Here is a 24,628-nt window from a genome sequence, read left to right on the forward strand (position 1 = left end):
CTCCTCCAGAGAGCAGACCTCCAGAGATCAGACCTTCTCCAGAGATCAGACCTCCTCCAGAGAGCAGACCTCCATCGACCAGACCTCCAGAGAGCAGACCTCCTCCAGAGATCAGACCTCCTCCAGAGATCAGACCTCCTCCAGAGATCAGACCTCCTCCAGAGAGCAGACCTCCAGAGAGCAGACCTCCAGAGAGCAGACCTCCAGAGAGCAGACCTCCAGAGAGCAGACCTCCTCCAGAGATCAGACCCTCCTCCAGAGAGCAGACCTCCAGAGAGCAGACCTCCAGAGAGCAGACCTCCACCAGAGAGCAGACCCTCCAGAGAGCAGACCTCCTCCAGAGATCAGACCTCCTCCAGAGAGCAGACCTCCAGAGAGCAGACCTCCTCCAGAGAGCAGACCTCCTCCAGAGAGCAGACCTCCAGAGGAAGAGGAGGAAGTTGGGAGACGTGGAAAAGGCTCGGCAGGAGGAGGAGAAACTTCCTCCCCCCTCCCCCATCTCCCTCCCAAAGGTCTATGCGTCTAAGGTCAGCAGAGAGATCAAGTCTCTCGTTTATATTATTGTCTGTCTGCAGCTCATAGAGTCCTGCTGTGAACCTGGACACGTTGAGACCCCAAAGTGTTCTGATAGAAATATAGAGCAGGGTTTCCAGCTCATAGAAACTGCTGGATGCTGACCTGCAGATATTTGGACACATTTAGCATCAGCTCATTAGCATATGTGGACAATAGTTACAAATGGCTTGGCCAATTTTGGAAGGATGTTTTATGGTTATTGAGGATGCTGAATCCATTTCTGACTTTTTCAGGATCAAACATGTAAGTTTTAACCAGAAAGTGTCCACATCTGTCCCCTCCGTGGGCTGTTCTAATGAGAAAGATTTAGGCCACCCTGGATCGTCTGTATTGGACAGATTGCTTATTGATTTGAGGTAAGAATGATCATCTAGGTCTCTCTGTATCCAATGGTCCAACTCATGGTAGTCTCAATCAGCCAAGACATGTTTTGACTTTGGTCCATATAGACTTTTAGAACTGCTGTCCCCTGTGCTGTATACCTGCTGTCCCCCTGTGCTGTATACCTGCTGTCGCCCTGTGCTGTATACCTGCTGTCGCCCTGTGCTGTATACCTGCTGTCCCCCTGTGCTGTATACCTGCTGTCCCCCTGTGCTGTATACCTGCTGTCCCCCTGTGCTGTATACCTGCTGTCCCCCTGTGCTGTATACCTGCTGTCCCCCTGTGCTGTATACCTGCTGTCGCCCTGTGCTGTATACCTGCTGTCCCCCTGTGCTGTATACCTGCTGTCGCCCTGTGCTGTATACCTGCTGTCCCCCTGTGCTGTATACCTGCTGTCCCCCTGTGCCGTATACCTGCTGTCGCCCTGTGCCGTATACCTGCTGTCGCCCTGTGCCGTATACCTGCTGTCGCCCTGTGCCGTATACCTGCTGTCCCCCTGTGCTGTATACCTGCTGTCCCCCTGTGCTGTATACCTGCTGTCGCCCTGTGCTGTATACCTGCTGTCCCCCTGTGCTGTATACCTGCTGTCCCCCTGTGCTGTATACCTGCTGTCGCCCTGTGCTGTATACCTGCTGTCGCCCTGTGCTGTATACCTGCTGTCCCCCTGTGCTGTATACCTGCTGTCCCCCCTGTGCCGTATACCTGCTGTCGCCCTGTGCCGTATACCTGCTGTCGCCCTGTGCCGTATACCTGCTGTCGCCCTGTGCCGTATACCTGCTGTCCCCCTGTGCTGTATACCTGCTGTCCCCCTGTGCTGTATACCTGCTGTCCCCCTGTGCTGTATACCTGCTGTCCCCCTGTGCCGTATACCTGCTGTCGCCCTGTGCCGTATACCTGCTGTCCCCCTGTGCCGTATACCTGCTGTCGCCCTGTGCTGTATACCTGCTGTCCCCCTGTGCTGTATACCTGCTGTCCCCCTGTGTTGTATACCTGCTGTCCCCCTGTGCTGTATACCTGCTGTCCCCCTGTGCTGTATACCTGCTGTCGCCCTGTGCTGTATACCTGCTGTCCCCCTGTGCTGTATACCTGCTGTCCCCCTGTGCTGTATACCTGCTGTCCCCCTGTGCTGTATACCTGCTGTCGCCCTGTGCTGTATACCTGCTGTCCCCCTGTGCTGTATACCTGCTGTCCCCCTGTGCTGTATACCTGCTGTCGCCCTGTGCTGTATACCTGCTGTCCCCCTGTGCTGTATACCTGCTGTCCCCCTGTGCTGTATACCTGCTGTCCCCCTGTGCTGTATACCTGCTGTCCCCCTGTGCCGTATACCTGCTGTCCCCCTGTGCCGTATACCTGCTGTCCCCCTGTGCCGTATACCTGCTGTCGCCCTGTGCCGTATACCTGCTGTCGCCCTGTGCCGTATACCTGCTGTCCCCCTGTGCCGTATACCTGCTGTCGCCCTGTGCCGTATACCTGCTGTCCCCCTGTGCCGTATACCTGCTGTCGCCCTGTGCTGTATACCTGCTGTCCCCCTGTGCTGTATACCTGCTGTCGCCCTGTGCTGTATACCTGCTGTCCCCCTGTGCTGTATACCTGCTGTCCCCCTGTGCTGTATACCTGCTGTCCCCCTGTGCTGTATACCTGCTGTCCCCCTGTGCCGTATACCTGCTGTCGCCCTGTGCCGTATACCTGCTGTCGCCCTGTGCCGTATACCTGCTGTCCCCCTGTGCCGTATACCTGCTGTCGCCCTGTGCCGTATACCTGCTGTCCCCCTGTGCTGTATACCTGCTGTCCCCCTGTGCTGTATACCTGCTGTCCCCCTGTGCTGTAACCTGTCCTCGCTGTTGGACTAATAAAGTACTTCTGATTCCTCCATCAGGCCCCGCTGCCCAAACTCAGGCTGAGGACACAACTAAAGGACGGACCACCGGCCAAAAAGGTCTCCTTCATAGATCCCTGTGATACAGAACAGGTGAGACATAGATCCCTGTGATACAGAACAGGTGAGACATAGATCCCTGTGATACAGAACAGGTGAGACATAGATCCCTGTGATACAGAACAGGTGAGACATAGATCCCTGTGATACAGAACAGGTGAGACATAGATCCCTGTGATACAGAACAGGTGAGACATAGATCCCTGTGACACAGAACAGGTGAGACATAGATCCCTGTGATACAGAACAGGTGAGACATAGATCCCTGTGATACAGAACAGGTGAGACATAGATCCCTGTGATACAGAACAGGTGAGACATAGATCCCTGTGACACAGAACAGGTGAGACATAGATCCCTGTGACACAGAACAGGTGAGACATAGATCCCTGTGATACAGAACAGGTGAGACATAGATCCCTGTGATACAGAACAGGTGAGACATAGATCCCTGTGATACAGAACAGGTGAGACATAGATCCCTGTGACACAGAACAGGTGAGACATAGATCCCTGTGACACAGAACAGGTGAGACATAGATCCCTGTGACACAGAACAGGTGAGACATAGATCCCTGTGATACAGAACAGGTGAGACATAGATCCCTGTGATACAGAACAGGTGAGACATAGATCCCTGTGACACAGAACAGGTGAGACATAGATCCCTGTGATACAGAACAGGTGATACATAGATCCCTGTGATACAGAACAGGTGAGACATAGATCCCTGTGATACAGAACAGGTGATACATAGATCCCTGTGATACAGAACAGGTGAGACATAGATCCCTGTGACACAGAACAGGTGAGACATAGATCCCTGTGATACAGAACAGGTGAGACATAGATCCCTGTGATACAGAACAGGTGATACATAGATCCCTGTGATACAGAACAGGTGAGACATAGATCCCTGTGATACAGAACAGGTGAGACATAGATCCCTGTGATACAGATCAGGTGAGACATAGATCCCTGTGACACAGAACAGGTGAGACATAGATCCCTGTGATACAGAACGGGTGAGACATAGATCCCTGTGACACAGAACAGGTGAGACATAGATCCCTGTGACACAGAACAGGTGAGACATAGATCCCTGTGATACAGAACAGGTGAGACATAGATCCCTGTGATACAGAACAGGTGAGACATAGATCCCTGTGATACAGAACAGGTGAGACATAGATCCCTGTGACACAGAACAGGTGAGACATAGATCCCTGTGATACAGAACAGGTGAGACATAGATCCCTGTGATACAGAACAGGTGAGACATAGATCCCTGTGATACAGAACAGGTGAGACATAGATCCCTGTGACACAGAACAGGTGAGACATAGATCCCTGTGACACAGAACAGGTGAGTCTCCTCAATAGCTGATGTGTTTTAAACCAGTCTCTGTGAAACTCCATGTGTTCTGTGTCTGCAGGTTTTGTCAGCAGCGACTCCACCTGCAGAAGAAGAGGAGGAGGAAGAGGAATCTCATGTGTCGGAGGGTCAGCTGGTCCCAGTCAGCTCCCAGTCTCTCTCCTCTGACTCTGAGATGTCGGAGGAGACCCTGCAGGGTGAGGAAGTGATGACGGGACATTAGATAGTGCTTCACCTTCAGACTGATGTTTCAGAGTAGTACTCATGTCTAGAGAGACTGTGGGCCTGGGGCCAGTCAGACTGTTGTTTCAGAGTAGTACTAATGTCTAGAGAGACTGTAGGCCTGGGGCCAGTCAGACTGATGTTTCAGAGTAGTACTAATGTCTAGAGAGACTGTAGGCCTGGGGCCAGTCAGACTGTTGTTTCAGAGTAGTACTAATGTCTAGAGAGACTGTAGGCCTGGGGCCAGTCAGACTGATGTTTCAGAGTAGTACTAATGTCTAGAGAGACTGTAGGCCTGGGGCCAGTCAGACTGTTGTTTCAGAGTAGTACTAATGTCTAGAGAGACTGTAGGCCTGGGGGCCAGTCAGACTGATGTTTCAGAGTAGTACTAATGTCTAGAGAGACTGTAGGCCTGGGGCCAGTCAGACTGATGTTTCAGAGTAGTACTAATGTCTAGAGAGACTGTAGGCCTGGGGCCAGTCAGACTGATGTTTCAGAGTAGTACTAATGTCTAGAGAGACTGTAGGCCTGGGGCCAGTCAGACTGATGTTTCAGAGTAGTACTAATGTCTAGAGAGACTGTAGGCCTGGGGCCAGTCAGACTGATGTTTCAGAGTAGTACTAATGTCTAGAGAGACTGTAGGCCTGGGGCCAGTCAGACTGATGTTTCAGAGTAGTACTAATGTCTAGAGAGACTGTAGGCCTGGGGCCAGTCAGACTGATGTTTCAGAGTAGTACTAATGTCTAGAGAGACTGTAGGCCTGGGGCCAGTCAGACTGATGTTTCAGAGTAGTACTAATGTCTAGAGAGACTGTAGGCCTGGGGCCAGTCAGACTGATGTTTCAGAGTAGTACTCATGTCTAGAGAGACTGTAGGCCTGGGGCCAGTCAGACTGATGTTTCAGAGTAGTACTAATGTCTAGAGAGACTGTAGGCCTGGGGCCAGTCAGACTGATGTTTCAGAGTAGTACTAATGTCTAGAGAGACTGTAGGCCTGGGGCCAGTCAGACTGATGTTTCAGAGTAGTACTCATGTCTAGAGAGACTGTAGGCCTGGGGCCAGTCAGACTGATGTTTCAGAGTAGTACTAATGTCTAGAGAGACTGTAGGCCTGGGGCCAGTCAGACTGATGTTTCAGAGTAGTACTAATGTCTAGAGAGACTGTAGGCCTGGGGCCAGTCAGACTGTTGTTCAGAGTAGTACTAATGTCTAGAGAGACTGTAGGCCTGGGGCCAGTCAGACTGATGTTTCAGAGTAGTACTAATGTCTAGAGAGACTGTAGGCTTGGGGCCAGTCAGACTGATGTTTCAGAGTAGTACTAATGTCTAGAGAGACTGTAGGCCTGGGGCCAGTCAGACTGATGTTTCAGAGTAGTACTAATGTCTAGAGAGACTGTAGGCCTGGGGCCAGTCAGACTGATGTTTCAGAGTAGTACTAATGTCTAGAGAGACTGTAGGCCTGGGGCCAGTCAGACTGATGTTTCAGAGTAGTACTAATGTCTAGAGAGACTGTAGGCCTGGGGCCAGTCAGACTGATGTTTCAGAGTAGTACTAATGTCTAGAGAGACTGTAGGCCTGGGGCCAGTCAGACTGTTGTTTCAGAGTAGTACTAATGTCTAGAGAGACTGTAGGCCTGGGGCCAGTCAGACTGTTGTTTCAGAGTAGTACTAATGTCTAGAGAGACTGTAGGCCTGGGGCCAGTCAGACTGATGTTTCAGAGTAGTACTAATGTCTAGAGAGACTGTAGGCTTGGGGCCAGTCAGACTGATGTTTCAGAGTAGTACTAATGTCTAGAGAGACTGTAGGCCTGGGGCCAGTCAGACTGATGTTTCAGAGTAGTACTCATGTCTAGAGAGACTGTAGGCCTGGGGCCAGTCAGACTGATGTTTCAGAGTAGTACTAATGTCTAGAGAGACTGTAGGCCTGGGGCCAGTCAGACTGATGTTTCAGAGTAGTACTAATGTCTAGAGAGACTGTAGGCCTGGGGCCAGTCAGACTGATGTTTCAGAGTAGTACTAATGTCTAGAGAGACTGTAGGCCTGGGGGCCAGTCAGACTGTTGTTTCAGAGTAGTACTAATGTCTAGAGAGACTGTGTGTAGGCCTGGGGCCAGTCAGACTGTTGTTTCAGAGTAGTACTAATGTCTAGAGAGACTGTAGGCCTGGGGCCAGTCAGACTGATGTTTCAGAGTAGTACTAATGTCTAGAGAGACTGTAGGCCTGGGGCCAGTCAGACTGATGTTTCAGAGTAGTACTAATGTCTAGAGAGACTGTGTGTAGGCCTGGGGCCAGTCAGACTGTTGTTTCAGAGTAGTACTAATGTCTAGAGAGACTGTGTGTAGGCCTGGGGCCAGTCAGACTGTTGTTTGCAGGTCTCCCTTTGAAAAGAGATCTATGATCTCAATGGGACCAATCTGGTTAAATAAAGGTTTGAAATGAAATGAGTAACCAGTAACACAAACTAAATGACTCTCCTCTGGAACTGGTGTTTGGTCCAGGTCTTTAGTGACCCACCAGGCACACAGGAACCACAGGACATACTTATATATATTTATGTTGACTGTATATGTATGTAAGGAGGGATGATGTGCAGCGTTACTGACGAGGAGGTCTTGATCAGCTGATGTTCCTCTGTGCAGATGCTGCTCCAGAGGAGGAGTCCAGTGATGACTGCATCGTGGGGGGGGGCAGCGTGGGGAGGAAGGTCAGTGTGTGTGTGTGTGTGTGTGTGTGTGTGTGTGTGTGTGTGTGTGTGTGTGTATATGTATATGTATGTGTGTGTGTGTGTCTCCTCTCGGTGCAGAGTGTGTGTGTCTTGTCTTTTTCTGATTTAGACAATGACGATAAAATGAAAGTTATACCATTGATCTTGCTGCTAAGTATTCTAATGTGTGTGTGTGTTTGTGTGTGTGTGTGTGTGTGTGTGTGTGTGTGTGTGTGTGTGTGTGTGTGTGTGTGTGTGTGTGTTTGTGTGTGCAGGCCTCTGAGCGCCTGCGGGTGGAGGTGGTGTCTCTGAGCTTGTCTCCGGGGTCTCGGGTGTGTTTGGACCGCAGCCTTCAGCGTCTCTTCGTAGAGTTCAGTCTGCTGGACCTCCCCACAGAGGAGACCCCGCTGTCCCTCCCCAAGCCTCCCCCAGGGAGCAGCATCAACTTCAACTACAGCAAGGGTGAGAGCAGAGAGAGAGGGGGAGCCCTGCTAACAGCTAACCATGCTAACGTTAACAGCTGTATTGTTAAAGAGGCCTGATTCTGCTTACTGCAGTGTGTTCTATCGTGCATGGTAGTAGGGGCTTCCATCCCTGTGTTCCCTTCAGGGGGAGTTTCTCTCACCAGTGTGTGTCTGCAGTGTGTGTTCAGTTTGTGTGTGCAGTGTGTCTGCAGTGTGTGTTCAGTGTGTGTGTGTCTACAGTGTGTGTTCAGTGTGTGTTTCCTGTTGCAGTGTGTGTGTGTGTGTGTGTGTGTGTGTGTGTGTGTGCAGTGTGTCTACAGTGTGTGTTTCCTGTTGCAGTGTTTGTGTGTATGTGTGTGTGTGTGTGTGTGTGTGTGTGTGTGTCTTTGCAGTGTGTTTTCAGTAGGGATGTAACAATATATCGAATATCGCAGTAAATAACTGTCTCAATACCGTCGTGAGACTGACAAAATATACCGGGATTTTTTTTAATGTTTTTTTTTTTTTAAACCTTTATTTAACCAGGTGGTCCCATTGAGATAATCGATCTCTTTTTCAAGGGAGACCTGTCCAACATGGCAGCAAGTAGGTTCCAACATGAACATAAAACAACAGATAACACAAAAGGACATCGTATTTACAGGGCTACATGTACATACCTAGAGACATTGACAAGTACCAACAGTATATTTATATCTCTGTCAATAAGCCTCACCTTCTTGGCAAAAACTGTATTGTTTTTGAAGTGGTGGAGAGACAATGCACAGTTTGACCCACTGCTGTCACCCATGGCCAAAGCATATCTCTCTGTCCCAGCAACATCAGTACCAAGCAAGAGAGTTGTTTCCACAGCAGGGGATATTGCAAACGCCCAAACATCCCAGCTTCTACCTGGAAATGTGGACATGCTCATATTCCTAAAAGATAACCTTGATAATAATAATAATAATTAAAGCTGCAAGCAGCGTTGAGCGGGTCTTCGACGCTCCGCAGGCTGTTGTCCGCACGTCGACGTGTGTCTAGGTGTCTCGAGGACTCGGCCGTTGGCAAACGTGGGAAGTTTCAGGCCGATAGGACAATGTCTTTGAGTTACAGCAGTAATACAAACATTGTGTTTGATGGCGGGTGATCTGTCGCCATGGCAACGGCATTTGATGACACCCCATAATACGCCTAGATGTGTTGAGGGCTGCATCGTTATCAAACCTGTGAATTTTTGGGCCGTTTGGAGCATGTTAACTGGAGTTATGAGAAAACCGTGTTTGACGGCGACCATTTTGTTACCATAGCAACGAAATTTGGCGAAATTTCAAAACTGACACATATATGTCTCGAGGGGTTGACGGTTAGAACAGTTTTTGACCATTTACACAGGAGTTATAGCAATATTGTGCTTAACGGCGAGGAATGTGTTGCCATGGCAACAGCTTTTGAGGAAAACTGACTATTGTCATATTGAGGTGTTGAGGGAAGGACCATTAACTGTCATTTGAAGTCTGGTGCCATTTGGACCATTTTCCATTGAGTTAAGACAACATTGTGTTTTATGAAGAGGGATCTGTCGCCATGGCAACGGCATATGATGACATCCCATAATTGACATAGAGCTGTTGAGGGCCGGACCATTAATGATAGTCTGAAGTCTGGTGCCGTTTGGACGATTTCCCATTGAATTACAACAACACCATGTTTCATGGCGAGGGATCTGTCGCCATAGCAACGGCATATGATGACATCCCACAATTGGCGTAGAGCTGTTGAGGGCCGGACCATCAATGATAGTCTGAAGTCTGGTGCTGTTTGGACGATTTTCCATTGAATTACAACAACATCGTATTTTTCAGCGAAGGATGCGTTTCCATGGCAACGGGATATGATGACATCCCATAATTGGCGTAGAGCTGTTGAGGGCCAGACCATTAGCCATCATATGAAGTCTGGTGCCGTTTGGACGATTTCCCATTGAATTACTACAACACCAGGTTTTTTGGCGAGGGACGCGTTGCCATGGCAACGGCATATGAAGACACCCCATTATTTACATAGAGCTGTTGAGGGCCGGACCATTAATGATAGTCTGAAGTCTGGTGCCGTTTGGACCATTTTCCATTGAATTACAACAACATCGTATTTGTTGGCGAAGGATGCGTTTACATGGCAACGGGATATGGTGAGATCTCAGATTTCATGTAGAGCTGTTGAGGCATGGACCGGTGATATAAAAGTGAAGATTGGGGGACGATGGGACCGTGTCCATTGGAGTTACAGCGACACCGTAGTTTATGGCGAAGGATCCGTTGCCATGGTGTTCAAATAATAATAATAACAAATAATCGGTCCGATATCAATAATGTGCTAGTTGGGCTACCTACTGCCCCGCCCACGTGACGGGCTGGCGCGGCCTATCAGCCGTCATGATTTCCGAACCCTTTCTGTGCCTTTGCCGGTGGTGTTCCCTGGGCGTGTTTCCAGGGTCATTCTTTAATAGGGTCTTCGCCGACCTAGGTCTCAGACCCTAACCCTTTCAGTTGATATAGCGCCTTTCACCAAACCCAAGATGTTTATTCAACCATATGCAGATCCATTTTACATTGTTGAGAACAAACACAAAATGACACAGATAATTATACATCATGGTATCTTAAAAGTTGCATCCAAACAAAGAGGAATGAGAGAATATTGAATCGGCAACACACAAATAAATTAAAATAAACTAGACTTAGTTTTGTTCAAGTCCAACCTTATATCGTTACAGCACCTTTTCACAACTGATCGATTACAGGAGTCCATCTATTTACAAACACATCCGACTTCATCTGGAGTCTTGCTGTTCTCTTTTCCATTGAGAACTCCGTCAGTAGCCTGTCTGGTCACTGACGGAGGGCGGGTGGCAGTGGGTTAATCAGTAGCCTGTCTGGCCACTGACGGAGGGCGGGTGGCAGTGGGTTAATCAGTAGCCTGTCTGGCCACTGACGGAGGGCGGGTGGCAGTGGGTTAATCAGTAGCCTGTCTGGCCACTGACGGAGGGCGGGTGGCAGTGGGTTAATCAGTAGCCTGTCTGGCCACTGATGGAGGGCGGGTGGCAGTGGGTTAATCAGTAGCCTGTCTGGCCACTGACGGAGGGCGGGTGGCAGTGGGTTAATCAGTAGCCTGTCTGGCCACTGACGGAGGGCGGGTGGCAGTGGGTTAATCAGTAGCCTGTCTGGTCACTGATGGAGGGCGGGTGGCAGTGGGTTAATCAGTAGCCTGTCTGGTCACTGACGGAGGGCGGGTGGCAGTGGGTTAATCAGTAGCCTGTCTGGCCACTGATGGAGGGCGGGTGGCAGTGGGTTAATCAGTAGCCTGTCTGGTCACTGACGGAGGGCGGGTGGCAGTGGGTTAATCAGTAGCCTGTCTGGTCACTGACGGAGGGCGGTCTTATCCATAGCCCCAGCTTCGGGCAGTCCAACACACACGTGTTAACGCTCCGTTATATTTTGAAACAATAAGAGGAGTCCTAAAATATCTCGTTTTTATTTTCCAATGAAATTCTTTCCATGAAGGGCTGTTTGTTATTTGCTGTCCCCTTTCACACCCATCTCCATCTCCCCACGAGTCGTCCTCAATAATAACACCCATCTCCCCTTGACGAGTCGTCCTCAATAATAACACCCTTCTCCCCTTGACGAGTCGTCCTCAATAATAACACCCATCTCCATCTCCCCACGAGTCGTCCTCAATAATAACACCCATCTCCCCTTGACGAGTCGTCCTCAATAATAACACCCATCTCCCCTTGACGAGTCGTCCTCAATAATAACACCCATCTCCCCTTGACGAGTCCGTCCTCAATAATAACACCCATCTCCCCTTGACGAGTCGTCCTCAATAATAACACCCATCTCCCCTTGACGAGTCGTCCTCAATAATAACACCCATCTCCCCTTGACGAGTCGTCCTCAATAATAACACCCATCTCCCCTTGACGAGTCGTCCTCAATAATAACACCCATCTCCCCTTGACGAGTCGTCCTCAATAATAACACCCATCTCCCCTTGACGAGTCGTCCTCAATAATAACACCCATCTCCCCTTGACGAGTCGTCCTCAATAATAACACCCATCTCCCCTTGACGAGTCGTCCTCAATAATAACACCCATCTCCCCTTGACGAGTCGTCCTCAATAATAACACCCATCTCCCCTTGACGAGTCGTCCTCAATAATAACACCCATCTCCCCTTGACGAGTCGTCCTCAATAATAACACCCATCTCCCCTTGACGAGTCGTCCTCAATAATAACACCCATCTCCCCTTGACGAGTCGTCCTCAATAATAACACCCATCTCCCCTTGACGAGTCGTCCTCAATAATAACACCCATCTCCCCTTGACGAGTCGTCCTCAATAATAACACCCATCTCCCCTTGACGAGTCGTCCTCAATAATAACACCCATCTCCCCTTGACGAGTCGTCCTCAATAATAACACCCATCTCCCCTTGACGAGTCGTCCTCAATAATAACACCCATCTCCCCTTGACGAGTCGTCCTCAATAATAACACCCATCTCCCCCTTGACGAGTCGTCCTCAATAATAACACCCATCTCCCCTTGACGAGTCGTCCTCAATAATAACCACCCATCTCCCCTTGACGAGTCGTCCTCAATAATAACACCCATCTCCCCTTGACGAGTCGTCCTCAATAATAACACCCATCTCCCCTTGACGAGTCGTCCTCAATAATAACACCATCTCCCCTTGACGAGTCGTCCTCAATAATAACACCCTATCTCCCCTTGACGAGTCGTCCTCAATAATAACACCCATCTCCCCTTGACGAGTCGTCCTCAATAATAACACCCATCTCCCCTTGACGAGTCGTCCTCAATAATAACACCCATCTCCCCTTGACGAGTCGGCCTCATACCCTCCCAATAATAACACCCCATCTCCCCTTGACGAGTCGTCCTCAATAATATACACCCATCTCCCTTGACGATTCTTCTCAATAATAACACCATCGCCCCTGGACGAGTCGTCCTCAATAATAACACCCATCTCCCCTTGACGAGTCGTCCTCAATAATAACAACCCCCTCTCCCCTTGACGAGGTCGTCCTCAATAATAACACCCATCTCCCCTTGACGAGTCGTCCTCAATAATAACACCCATCTCCCCTTGACGAGTCGTCCCTCAATAATAACACCCTATCTCCCCTTGACGTAGTCGTCCTCAATAATAACACCCATCTCCCCTTGACGAGTCGTCCTCAATAATAACACCAATCTCCCCTTGACGAGTCGTCCTCATAATAACACCCTATCTCCCCTTGACGAGTCGTCCTCATAATAACACCATCTCCCCTTGACGAGTCGTCCTCAATAATAACACCCATCTCCCCTTGACGAGTCGTCCTCAATAATAACACCATCTCCCTTGACGAGTCGTCCTCAATAAAACACCCATCTCCCCTTGACGAGTCGTCCTCAATAATAACACCATCTCCCCCTTGGACGAGTCGTCCTCAATAATACACCCATCTCCCCTTGACGAGTCGTCCTCAATAATAACACCCAACTCCCCTTGACGAGTCGTCCTCAATAATAACATCCATCTCCCCTTGACGAGTCGTCCTCAATAATAACACCCATATCCCCTTGACGAGTCGTCCTCAATAATAACACCTATCTCCCCTTGACGAGTCGTCCTCAATAATAACACCCTTCTCCCCTTGACGAGTCGTCCTCAATAATAACACCCATCTCCCCTTGACGAGTCGTCCTCAATAATAACACCCATCTCCCCTTGACGAGTCGTCCTCAATAATAACACCCTTCTCCCCTTGACGAGTCGTCCTCAATAATAACACCCTTCTCCCCTTGACGAGTCGTCCTCAATAATAACACCCATCTCCCCTTGACGAGTCGTCCTCAATAATAACACCCTTCTCCCCTTGACGAGTCGTCCTCAATAATAACACCCTCTCCCCTTGACGAGTCGTCCTCAATAATAACATCCATCTCCCCTTGACGAGTCGTCCTCAATAATAACACCCATCTCCCCTTGACGAGTCCTCCTCAATAATAACACCCATCTCCCCTTGACGAGTCGTCCTCAATATATAACACCCTTCTCCCCTTGACGAGTCGTCCTCAATAATAACACCCATCTCCCCTTGACGAGTCGTCCTCAATAATAACACCCAACTCCCCTTGACGAGTCGTCCTCAATAATAACATCCATCTCCCCTTGACGAGTCGTCCTCAATAATAACACCCAACTCCCCTTGACGAGTCGTCCTCAATAATAACATCCATCTCCCCTTGACGAGTCGTCCTCAATAATAACACCCCTTCTCCCCTTGACGAGTCGTCCTCAATAATAACACCCATTCTCCCCTTGACGAGTCGTTCCTCAATAATAACACCCATCTCCCCTTGACGAGTCGTCCTCAATAATAACACCTATCTCCCCTTGACGAGTCGTCCTCAATAATAACACCCTTCTCCCCTGACGAGTCGTCCTCAATAATAACAACCATCTCCCCTTGACGAGTCGTCCTCAATAATAACACCCATCTCCCCTTGACGAGTCGTCCTCAATAATAACACCCTTCTCCCCTTGACGAGTCGTCCTCAATAATAACACCCTTCTCCCCTTGACGAGTCGTCCTCAATAATAACACCCATCTCCCCTTGACGAGTCGTCCTCAATAATAACACCCCTTCTCCCCTTGACGAGTCGTCCTCAATAATAACACCCATCTCCCCCTTGACGAGTCGTCCTCAATAATAACATCCATCTCCCCTTGACGAGTCGTCCTCAATAATAACACCCATCTCCCCTTGACGAGTCCTCCTCAATAATAACACCCATCTCCCCTTGACGAGTCGTCCTCAATAATAACACCCTCTCTCCCTTGACGAGTCGTCCTCAATAATAACACCCATCTCCCCTTGACGAGTCGTCCTCAATAATAACACCCATCTCCCCTTGACGAGTCGTCCTCAATAATAACACCCATCTCCCCCTTGACGAGTCGTCCTCAATAATAACACCCATCTCCCCTTGACGAGTCGTCCTCAATAATAACACCACATCTCCCCTTGACGAGTCGTCCTCAATAATAACACCCATCTCCCCTTGACGAGTCGTCCTCAATAATAAACACCCATTCTCCCCTGACGGAGTCGTCCTCAATAATAACACCCATCTCCCCTTGACGAGTCGTCCTCAATAATAACACCCATCTCCCCCTTGACGAGTCGTCCTCAATAATAACACCCATCTCCCCCTTGACGAGTCGTCCTCAATAATAACACCCTTCTCCCCTTGAAGAGTCGTCCTCAATAATAACACCCATCTCCCCTTGACGAGTCGTCCTCAATAATAAACACCCATCTCCCCTTGACGAGTCGTCCTCAATAATAACCACCCATCTCCCCTTGACGAGTCGTCCTCAATAATAACACCCATCTCCCCTTGACGAGTCGTCCTTCAATAATAACACCCATCTCCCCTTGACGAGTCGTCCTCAATAATAACACCCATCTCCCCTTGACGAGTCGTTCCTCAATAATAACACCCATCTCCCCTTGACGAGTCGTCCTCAATAATAACACCCATCTCCCCTTGACGAGTCGTCCTCAATAATAACACCCATCTCCCCTTGACGAGTCGTCCTCAATAATAACACCCATCTCCCCTTGACGAGTCGTCCTCAATAATAACACCCTTCTCCCCTTGACGAGTCGTCCTCAATAATAACACCCATCTCCCCTTGACGAGTCGTCCTCAATAATAACACCCATCTCCCCTTGACGAGTCGTCCTCAATAATAACACCCATCTCCCCTTGACGAGTCGTCCTCAATAATAACACCCATCTCCCCTTGACGAGTCGTCCTCAATAATAACACCCATCTCCCCTTGACGAGTCGTCCTCAATAATAACACCATCTCCCCTTGACGAGTCGTCCTCAATAATAACACCCATCTCCCCTTGACGAGTCGTCCTCAATAATAACACCCATCTCCCCTTGACGAGTCGTCCTCAATAATAACACCCATCTCCCCTTGACGAGTCGTCCTCAATAATAACACCCATTCTCCCCTTGACGAGTCGTCCTCAATATAATAACACCCATCTCCCCTTGACGAGTCGTCCTCAATAATAAAACACCCATCTCCCCTTGACGAGTCGTCCTCAATAATAACACCTATCTCCCCTTGACGAGTCGTCCTCAATAATAACACCCCTTCTCCCCTTGACGAGTCGTCCCTCAATATAACACCCATCTCCCCTTGACGAGTCTTCCTCAATAATAACACCCCATCTCCCCTTGACGAGTCGTCCTCAATAATAACACCCATCTCCCCTTGACGAGTCGTCCTCAATAATAACACCCATCTCCCCTTGACGAGTCGTCCTCAATAATAACACCCATCTCCCCTTGACGAGTCGTCCTCAATAATAACACCCAACTCCCCTTGACGAGTCGTCCTCAATAATAACATCCATCTCCCCTTGACGAGTCGTCCTCAATAATAACACCCATCTCCCCTTGACGAGTCGTCCTCAATAATAACACCCATCTCCCCTTGACGAGTCGTCCTCAATAATAACACCCCTTCTCCCCTTGACGAGTCGTCCTCAATAATAACACCCATCTCCCCTTGACGAGTCGTCCTCAATAATAACACCCATCTCCCCTTGACGAGTCGTCCTCAATAATAACACCCTTCTCCCCTTGACGAGTCGTCCTCAATAATAACACCCTTCTCCCTTGACGAGTCGTCCTCAATAATAACACCCATCTCCCCTTGACGAGTCGTCCTCAATAATAACACCCTTCTCCCCTTGACGAGTCGTCCTCAATAATAACACCCTTCTCCCCTTGACGAGTCGTCCTCAATAATAACATCCATCTCCCCTTGACGAGTCGTCCTCAATAATAACACCCATCTCCCCTTGACGAGTCCTCCTCAATAATAACACCCATCTCCCCTTGACGAGTCGTCCTCAATAATAACACCCTTCTCCCCTTGACGAGTCGTCCTCAATAATAACACCCATCTCCCCTTGACGAGTCGTCCTCAATAATAACACCCATCTCCCCTTGACGAGTCGTCCTCAATAATAACATCCATCTCCCCTTGACGAGTCGTCCTCAATAATAACACCCATCTCCCCTTGACGAGTCGTCCTCAATAATAACACCTATCTCCCCTTGACGAGTCGTCCTCAATAATAACACCCTTCTCCCCTTGACGAGTCGTCCCTCAATAATAACACCCATCTCCCCTTGACGAGTCGTCCTCAATAATAACACCCATCTCCCCTTGACGAGTCGTCCTCAATAATAACACCCTTCTCCCCTTGACGAGTCGTCCTCAATAATAACACCCTTCTCCCCTTGACGAGTCGTCCTCAATAATAACACCCATCTCCCCTTGACGAGTCGTCCTCAATAATAACACCCTTCTCCCCTTGACGAGTCGTCCTCAATAATAACACCTATCTCCCCTTGACGAGTCGTCCTCAATAATAACATCCATCTCCCCTTGACGAGTCGTCCTCAATAATAACACCCATCTCCCCTTGACGAGTCCTCCTCAATAATAACACCATCTCCCCTTGACGAGTCGTCCTCAATAATAACACCCTTCTCCCCTTGACGAGTCGTCCTCAATAATAACACCCATCTCCCCTTGACGAGTCGTCCTCAATAATAACACCCTTCTCCCCTTGACGAGTCGTCCTCAATAATAACACCCATCTCCCCTTGACGAGTCGTCCTCAATAATAACACCCATCTCCCCTGACGAGTCGTCCTCAATAATAACAACCCATCTCCCCTTGACGAGTCGTCCTCAATAATAACACCCATCTCCCCTTGACGAGTCGTCCTCAATAATAACACCCATCTCCCCTTGACGAGTCGTCCTCAATAATAACACCCATCTCCCCTTGACGAGTCGTCCTCAATAATAACACCCATCTCCCCTTGACGAGTCGTCCTCAATAATAACACCCATCTCCCCTTGACGAGTCGTCCTCAATAATAACACCCATCTCCCCTTGACGAGTCGTCCTCAATAATAACACCCATCTCCCCTTGACGAGTCGTCCTCAATAATAACACCCATCTCCCCTTGACGAGTCGTCCTCAATAATAACACCCATCTCCCCTTGACGAGTCGTCCTCAATAATAACACCCATCTCTCCTTGATACCCAAAGTCTTCCCTGACATGCGTCCTTGCAGACATTTGTATTTTTGTGACACTCTTTTCTTAGCCCTTATTAGTAGCAGTGTGTGGAAGTGTGTGTTCGCTCAGTGTTCCGTGCTCTCTGGGACATCAGATCATTTCTCAAGTATCTCTAGAAATCATGAGAACCTAAGACACATTTATCTTGTAATTGTTTAAATGAACAAAAAATGTCACCCTCAAACATTGGGTCTATTATAATAAGCCCTTCCCTAAACCCTGTATCCAGTTGACTTCGCCTAAAGTCCCCATTCTTTGCGATCTCCATCACCCTTGAAATTGTTAGCGGTGCTTCCACTTCTTCTCTCACTATTGACCACACTTTTTGAGTGCACTTCATCCATTCATTCTCTGCCCCAACTTTCCTCCAGCTCTTTTGTCCCAGAAATGGCAGCATCTCAAGAGGCCTTAATGGGCATGATTCCTTCTCTAATTCCAACCAAGTCGTCTCCCCATTTTGTGTAAGCCATTCAACCATACCACACAGTTGTGCTGCCAGTAGTACAACTTCAAATTGGGAAGATTGAGGCCTCCTTCATTCTTTGAATATGTTAACAGCTTCAATTTAATCCTAGGCTTCTTCTTTGGCCATATAAATGTGGAAATCAACTTGTCTGTCATTTTAAAGGCCGAGACTGGAACATAGAGGGGGAGAGACTGAAACAGATATAATCATCTGGGAAGTATATTCATTCTTACAGTGTCAATTCTACCAAATAATGAATGTGGGAGAGTCTCCTGTCTAGCCATATCTAATTTTATTTCCGTTATTAATCCACCATAATTAGCCTTGTATAACTGTGAAGTTTTTGGAGTGATAATGATTCCCAGATACCTGAAGCCTTGTGCTGACCATTTAAATGAAACCTCCTTGTCTAATTGAGATGGCCAATCACCCACTAACATCATAGCCTCCGATTTGGATTCATTAACTTTATACGCTGACACTTCACCAAACTCATCCAGGCAACTCCATCGGGTTGGAATTGAGGTTAGAGGATCACTAATATATAATATCACATCGTCCACGTACAACGATAGTTTGTGTGTTCCTCCCCCTCTGATATTCCATGGATTCTAGGGTTCTCCCTTATCATTTCTGCCAGTGGCTCTCTACTAATCGCAAATAGCAGTGGGGAGAGAGGCGATCCTTGTCTGGTCCCTCTGTATAATTTAAATTGTTCAGATGTGTAACCATTAACGCGGACCCTTGACACCGGATCGGAATTCAGAACTCTAACCCAATTAATCAAATCTGAATGAAATCCCATCTTCTCTAGTGTACATTCCAAATATAGCCAGTCTATCCTATCAAATGCTTTCTCAGCATCTAAGCTGAGAAGCATTGAAGACCGCTTACTTTTCCGTGCCATTGACATTATATTTAGGGTTCGTCTAATGTTATTCTTTCCCTGTCTTCCAGGTATGAATCCTGCCTGATCTGGATTCATTCATTTAGTGATATATTTCTGGATTCTTTGAGCTATTATTGTACTCAACATTTTTCCGTCACTGCAGAGCAAACTTATAGGTCTGAACGACGCACAATTTGTAGGGTCTTTCCCCTCCTGGGGAATCACAGATATTATTGCTTCAGACCATGTTTTGGGAGGTTGGTTCTCCTTAAGAGCATAATGAAATACTCTTTGCAAAAGTGGTGTGATCTCCTTCTTAACATATTTGTAAAACTCCCCCGTCTATCCCTGGTGATTTATTGTTTTTCAACTTCTTTATAACTTCTTCAATTTCCTCCTTTCTGATTGGTTCCACCATCGTTTTTGACTCTTGTTCACTTCATTTAGGTAAATTCAATCCACCAAGGAAGGTTCTAATGTTTCCTGCTTTATCCTCTACCACTGGCGAGTCACAGAGTGCTTTATAATAAATAGAAAAGGCTTCCGCTACTTCTTTAGGGTGAGACACCATTTTTCTCTTGGAGGGACTCATAATCTTCGGAACTATCCTGGTTGCTTGTGTTTTACTGAAATGCTAATAGCCGACTCGCTCGGTTTCCTGATTCATAATATCTCTGATTAGCAAATCGTAAAGCACCTTCGGCTTTATATGTCAATAAGTCACTCAAATCTCGCCTGCACCGGTCAAGAGCTTTCAGGGTGGATTCTTTTTGTGTCCTTATGTGTTCTCGCTCCAACTCTCGTATGCAGGTTTCTAAATCGAATTGTTTCTTTTCACGTTCTTTTTTTCAATCTTGAGGAGAGGGCAATTATTTGTCCCCTAAGAACTGCTTTAGCTGCCTCCCATACTGTCGATACCGAAACTTCTCCATTATCATTATGTTCCAGATCATTATTAAATTCTTCTCTTATACTTTGTACCACCTCTGGGTTATTTAATAATGAAACATTCAACCTCCAGTATCTATAATACTTCTCCTCTTCCAACTTGATTGCCATTACCACTGGTCCATGATCTGAGATGGTAGTGGGTTCAATGTGACAATCTGTGACTTTATGGGCGTCCTGTTTGGAGACACAGAAGAAGTCAATTCGGGAGTAACTCTTGTGCACTTTTGAAATAAATGTAAAGTCCCTGTCTCTAGGATGTTGTAAGCGCCATATATCTGTGAGCCCAAGTTCCTCTATCATGTTACATAATGCTTTAGCTTTCCGTGTTTGTGGTCCTAGTGCAGGTGGTTGTTTGTCTATTCTTTGGTTCACAACACAGTTCAAATCCCCCCGACTATGAGTATTCCCTGTTTTCTGCTAGAAGTGTTGCAATTTCTTTAAAGAAGCCGGGATCTTCTTCATTTGGAGCATATCAATTCAAAATAGTTATATTTACATTCCCAATTGTCCCCACCACCAAAACATGGCGTCCCTTTTTGTCTTCATGTACTTTCTCTGGAACAAAACATAACGACTTATGACACAAAATAGCTACTCCTCTTTTTATCCTCCACATGAGGCACTGAAAACTTGCCCCGCCCATTCCCTTCTCAGCGTTTTGTGTTCCTCTGCACTCAGATGGGGCTCCTGCAGTAGTGCTACTGAGCAATTCAATCTCTTCAATTGACTGATAATTGTCTTCCTCTTTATGGGGTGGTTGATTCCTTTTACATTATAACTAATGAAATTCAATGTATTCATATTATGACCAGTAATTTCAATGAACTATTAAACCTGCATTGTGTCTTGTTCTTTGTTTCAAACCCCACTTCAGTGTTTTGCCAACTGTAAATTGAACTCCAGGTGCTTATCCTCCTTATACGTATGTTTGCCAAACAACATTGAACCATAATAATCAATAAATGATAGAACAGTATTACACTTTGCAATAAACAATGATGAACTTCCAAGTGCCTGGTAGAATGCCTCCAGTAGAAAACAAAAAGGCATCCCACCCCCCATATGAATTGGGCAGAGAGCTCCAGCTCTCTGGGAAAAACGCACAAAGTGCGCATGCAACGGTCCACCAGGTTGCCCTGGTTTGTAGTCCTCGTCGCCTTGACTGCAATACTCTAGCCAGAGTTAGCGGTGTTTGCTCCCCCACTCCCCGTTCAGACCCTATTCATATACACATATTATCCTTGCCATCTTCACTTCTTTTATCAAATTATCCATGTCCGACAAATTATTATCATGAGTCAATCAACCCCACAGTCTATGTTATATCCCCTGTATTCGCGAATTATCACTTTACTCACGACCCTTCATTCCGTTGTCTCCGCGGATGATAGCTCTCACGTCTGTGGGGTTCAATTGCATCTGGTTCCTCCTCCGATTCTCCTGGGTCGACCACTTGTCCTGCATCAGCTCCCTCTCCAGTATGTCTCGTTCCTCAATTCTTGCGTCGACTCCAAGCTCTTTCAGAGTCGATTGTGCCTCTTCCAGTGTGGGGAACACCCTCACTCCCGTGGCCAGGAAAAGCTTCAGCTGTGCAGGGTATGGTGAGCCTTGATATTCTTCTCCTTCAGTTGCTTAATCACCTCTCGTACTCTCTTCCTTTTTCCTTGCAAGTCCGGGGAGTAATCCTGATCAAAGTAATCCTCCGGCCCTCGAATTCAATGTCTCGTTGTTTCCATGCCTGTTGCAGTATTATTTGTTTGACACTGAAATCCAGGAATCGCACAATGATGGATCTCGGCGGTGCTGATGACTCTTGGCTTAGGAGCAAGGGCTATGTGCGCTCTTTCGAGTTTAATTTCCGTATCTCCTGGTACCTTTAGCTTCGTGTGTAAGAGTGCGGTTATGAACAACATCATGTCGTCCTTCTAAGCTCCCTCTCTTATTCCGTACATCCTGATATTATTGCGCCGAAGTCGGTTTTCCATGTCATCGCATGTTGCTGCTAAACTAGCCTCTCTCCTGAGTAAGTAGCCCACAGCCCTTTCTTGACGTATGCTTCGGTCTTCCGTGGCGCTCACTCTATTCTCTGCCGTTGCACTATTTGCTGTGTTATCTCAGTCATGGACGATTCCAGTCTGTTAAGTGACAGCTTAGTGTCCTTAAAGTGTCCGCTAGCCTCTCTGATTCACCATCATTATGTCTTAAATGATATGATGAATTGGAAATGGGGGACCCTGATGTAAACAAGACGAAAGTCTTTCTCTGGTCTGCATCCCCTTAACAATTGTATGTTTTGAGCTGTACTGTACTGTACCCAATATACAAGCTGTTAATACACTTTTCAATCAATCAATCAAACCACCTGTTGGTTCGCTGCTCACGCTACGCATGCTGTCCGTTAGCATTAGCTGCTTTTGGCTAGCTTTCATTTCCTCCTGTTTTCCTGTTTTAGCGTTCTTCTTGGTTTCTCTCTTTGAGTTCATTGAGTTGGGGATTATATCATTCAGTCTAGTGTTCATTTGTCGGATATCTCTTGGGTTTTGGCTATTTTAATCACGGCTCTGACGGAGCTGGGAAATCAAGCGTCTGCTCTTGGCATTACGTAACCGGAAGTCCCAAGGACGCTTTACAATGGGACGATGCTGAGTGAGAGAGTGAGCGAGTTAGAGTTGAGTTACTTGAAAAACTAAAGTGAAACTTGATTTATTCTATTGCAGGGTCTGATTATTATATTGTTGACACTTTAAAATACTACTATCCTACTAAAATGCTGTACAAATAAGATGTATTATTTAATAAAGAAAAGAAATTCAAGTAAAAACATTTTTATTTTTCAATATCGCGATAAACATCGTACCGTGGACTTTTTATCGTGATATTATCGTACCGTGAGTTTTTGGTATCGTTACATCCGTTGTGTTCAGTGTGTGTTTCCTGTTGCAGTGGTTCCTGTGGATGCCCAGCAGCACAGGTTGAGGCGGCACCTGCTGAGGGGGGTCCTGAAGGGAAGACTGCCCCACATGGAGAGGTGAGAAGACACTTCATCGACCTCCAAGGAGAGTCCACGGCTGCTCCGACAGGACACCAGTGAGGCATGCTCTCACCTCCACCTGTGTGTGTGTGTGTGTGTGTGTGTGTGTGTGTGTGTGTGTGTGTGTGTGTGTGTGTGTGTGTGTGTGTGTGTGTGTGTGTGTGTGTGTGTGTGTGTGTGTGTGTGTGTGTGTGTGTGTGTGTGTGTGTGTGTGTGTGTGTGTGTGTGTGTGTGTGTGTGTGTAGGATCCGGTTCACGGTGGTGAGCGAGCCCCCGGAGGAGGAGGAACAGGAGAGAGAGTGTGAGGAGGTCGGGGTCGCCTTCATCAGGATCCCCGAAATCACAGAGACACACAGCGAGCTGCTGGAGAGGAGGCTGCAGGGTACACACACACACACACACACACACACACACACACACACACAGTGACTGTCTCTGAGGAGAATTCTCGCAGATTTCCAAATGAAAATACCTAAATAAACAGAAACATATGTCCAAAAGTCACCTACACGAGGCCTTAACTGTGGTGTGTGTGTGTGTGTGTGTGTGTGTGTGTGTGTGTGTGTGTGTGTGTGTGTGTGTGTGTGTGTGTGTGTGTGTGTGTGTGTGCAGTGTTGGACATGGAGAGGGAGGAGGTGGGCACGCTGACGGTTTCTGTGGAGGGACTGGAGGCTCTGCAGGCCATCATGGAGGAGGAGGAGGAAGAGGATGCTCAGTGAGGAAGAAGAGGAGGAGGAAGAGCAGCTCGTCATCATGAGGCGACAGCACAGACCGGTGTCAGGGGGTCAAACTGAAACTGGTTGTGTAGATTTGTAAATGTTTTTAATACGAAGAGAAAAAGAGTGTTTGTTTCTCAGTCAGATTTTTATCTTTGACGGTCAATAAAATAAAATGAAAACCATCTTCCCTCTCCTGTAGTGTTGTGTGTGTGTGTGTGTGTGTGTGTGTGTGTGTGTGTGTGTGTGTGTGTGTGTGTGTGTGTGTGTGTGTGTGTGTGTGTGTATCTCCAGAGGGAGTTTGAATCCAGATAAATAATGACAGACATTATAGTGATCAATAATTGCAGGTGTTGATAGAGCGTTGCATTTAACTCAGATCAAGGCCTTCACACAGCAGTCTCACGAGATAGTCTCTTCCCCTCATGGCGGCTGGTCCCAGGCCCTCACACAGTCTCATATCTCAAGCATCAGGCTCTTAGTTATATCTCTCACAGGCTCCGCCCTCTACTGGACTCTACGGGTACTACCTTCTATGCAAGCATTCACCTACTGAGATTTCTATAGACGTAGCCGGCCTTGGGGCGGGCCTACCTGAATGCGCGCGCATCTCACCGTATAAAAAGAGGCCTCGCCTCCTGACTATCATCCCTTTCTCTTCAGTGAGCGGGC

At 47.7% G+C, this 24,628-nt stretch overlaps 1 protein-coding gene across 1 annotated transcript; it reads left to right on the plus strand.

Annotated features, from left to right (window-relative positions):
* Window positions 1–42: 42 nt before the first annotated feature.
* LOC117533380 (protein fantom-like) lies at window positions 43–24,141 on the plus strand (the record flags this gene model as incomplete). The annotated part of the gene is made up of 8 exons (XM_034197078.1): window positions 43–527; window positions 2,834–2,926; window positions 4,330–4,465; window positions 7,124–7,188; window positions 7,464–7,650; window positions 23,153–23,237; window positions 23,486–23,622; window positions 23,853–24,141. Coding segments are annotated over 8 exons (1,295 nt in total), but the record flags the coding sequence as incomplete, so codon positions are not given.
* Between the last annotated feature and the right edge of the window lie 487 nt (window positions 24,142–24,628).

This window comes from Gymnodraco acuticeps, unplaced genomic scaffold (assembly GCF_902827175.1).
Source record: "Gymnodraco acuticeps unplaced genomic scaffold, fGymAcu1.1, whole genome shotgun sequence".
In the NCBI taxonomy this organism is placed as follows: Eukaryota; Metazoa; Chordata; class Actinopteri; order Perciformes; family Bathydraconidae; genus Gymnodraco; species Gymnodraco acuticeps.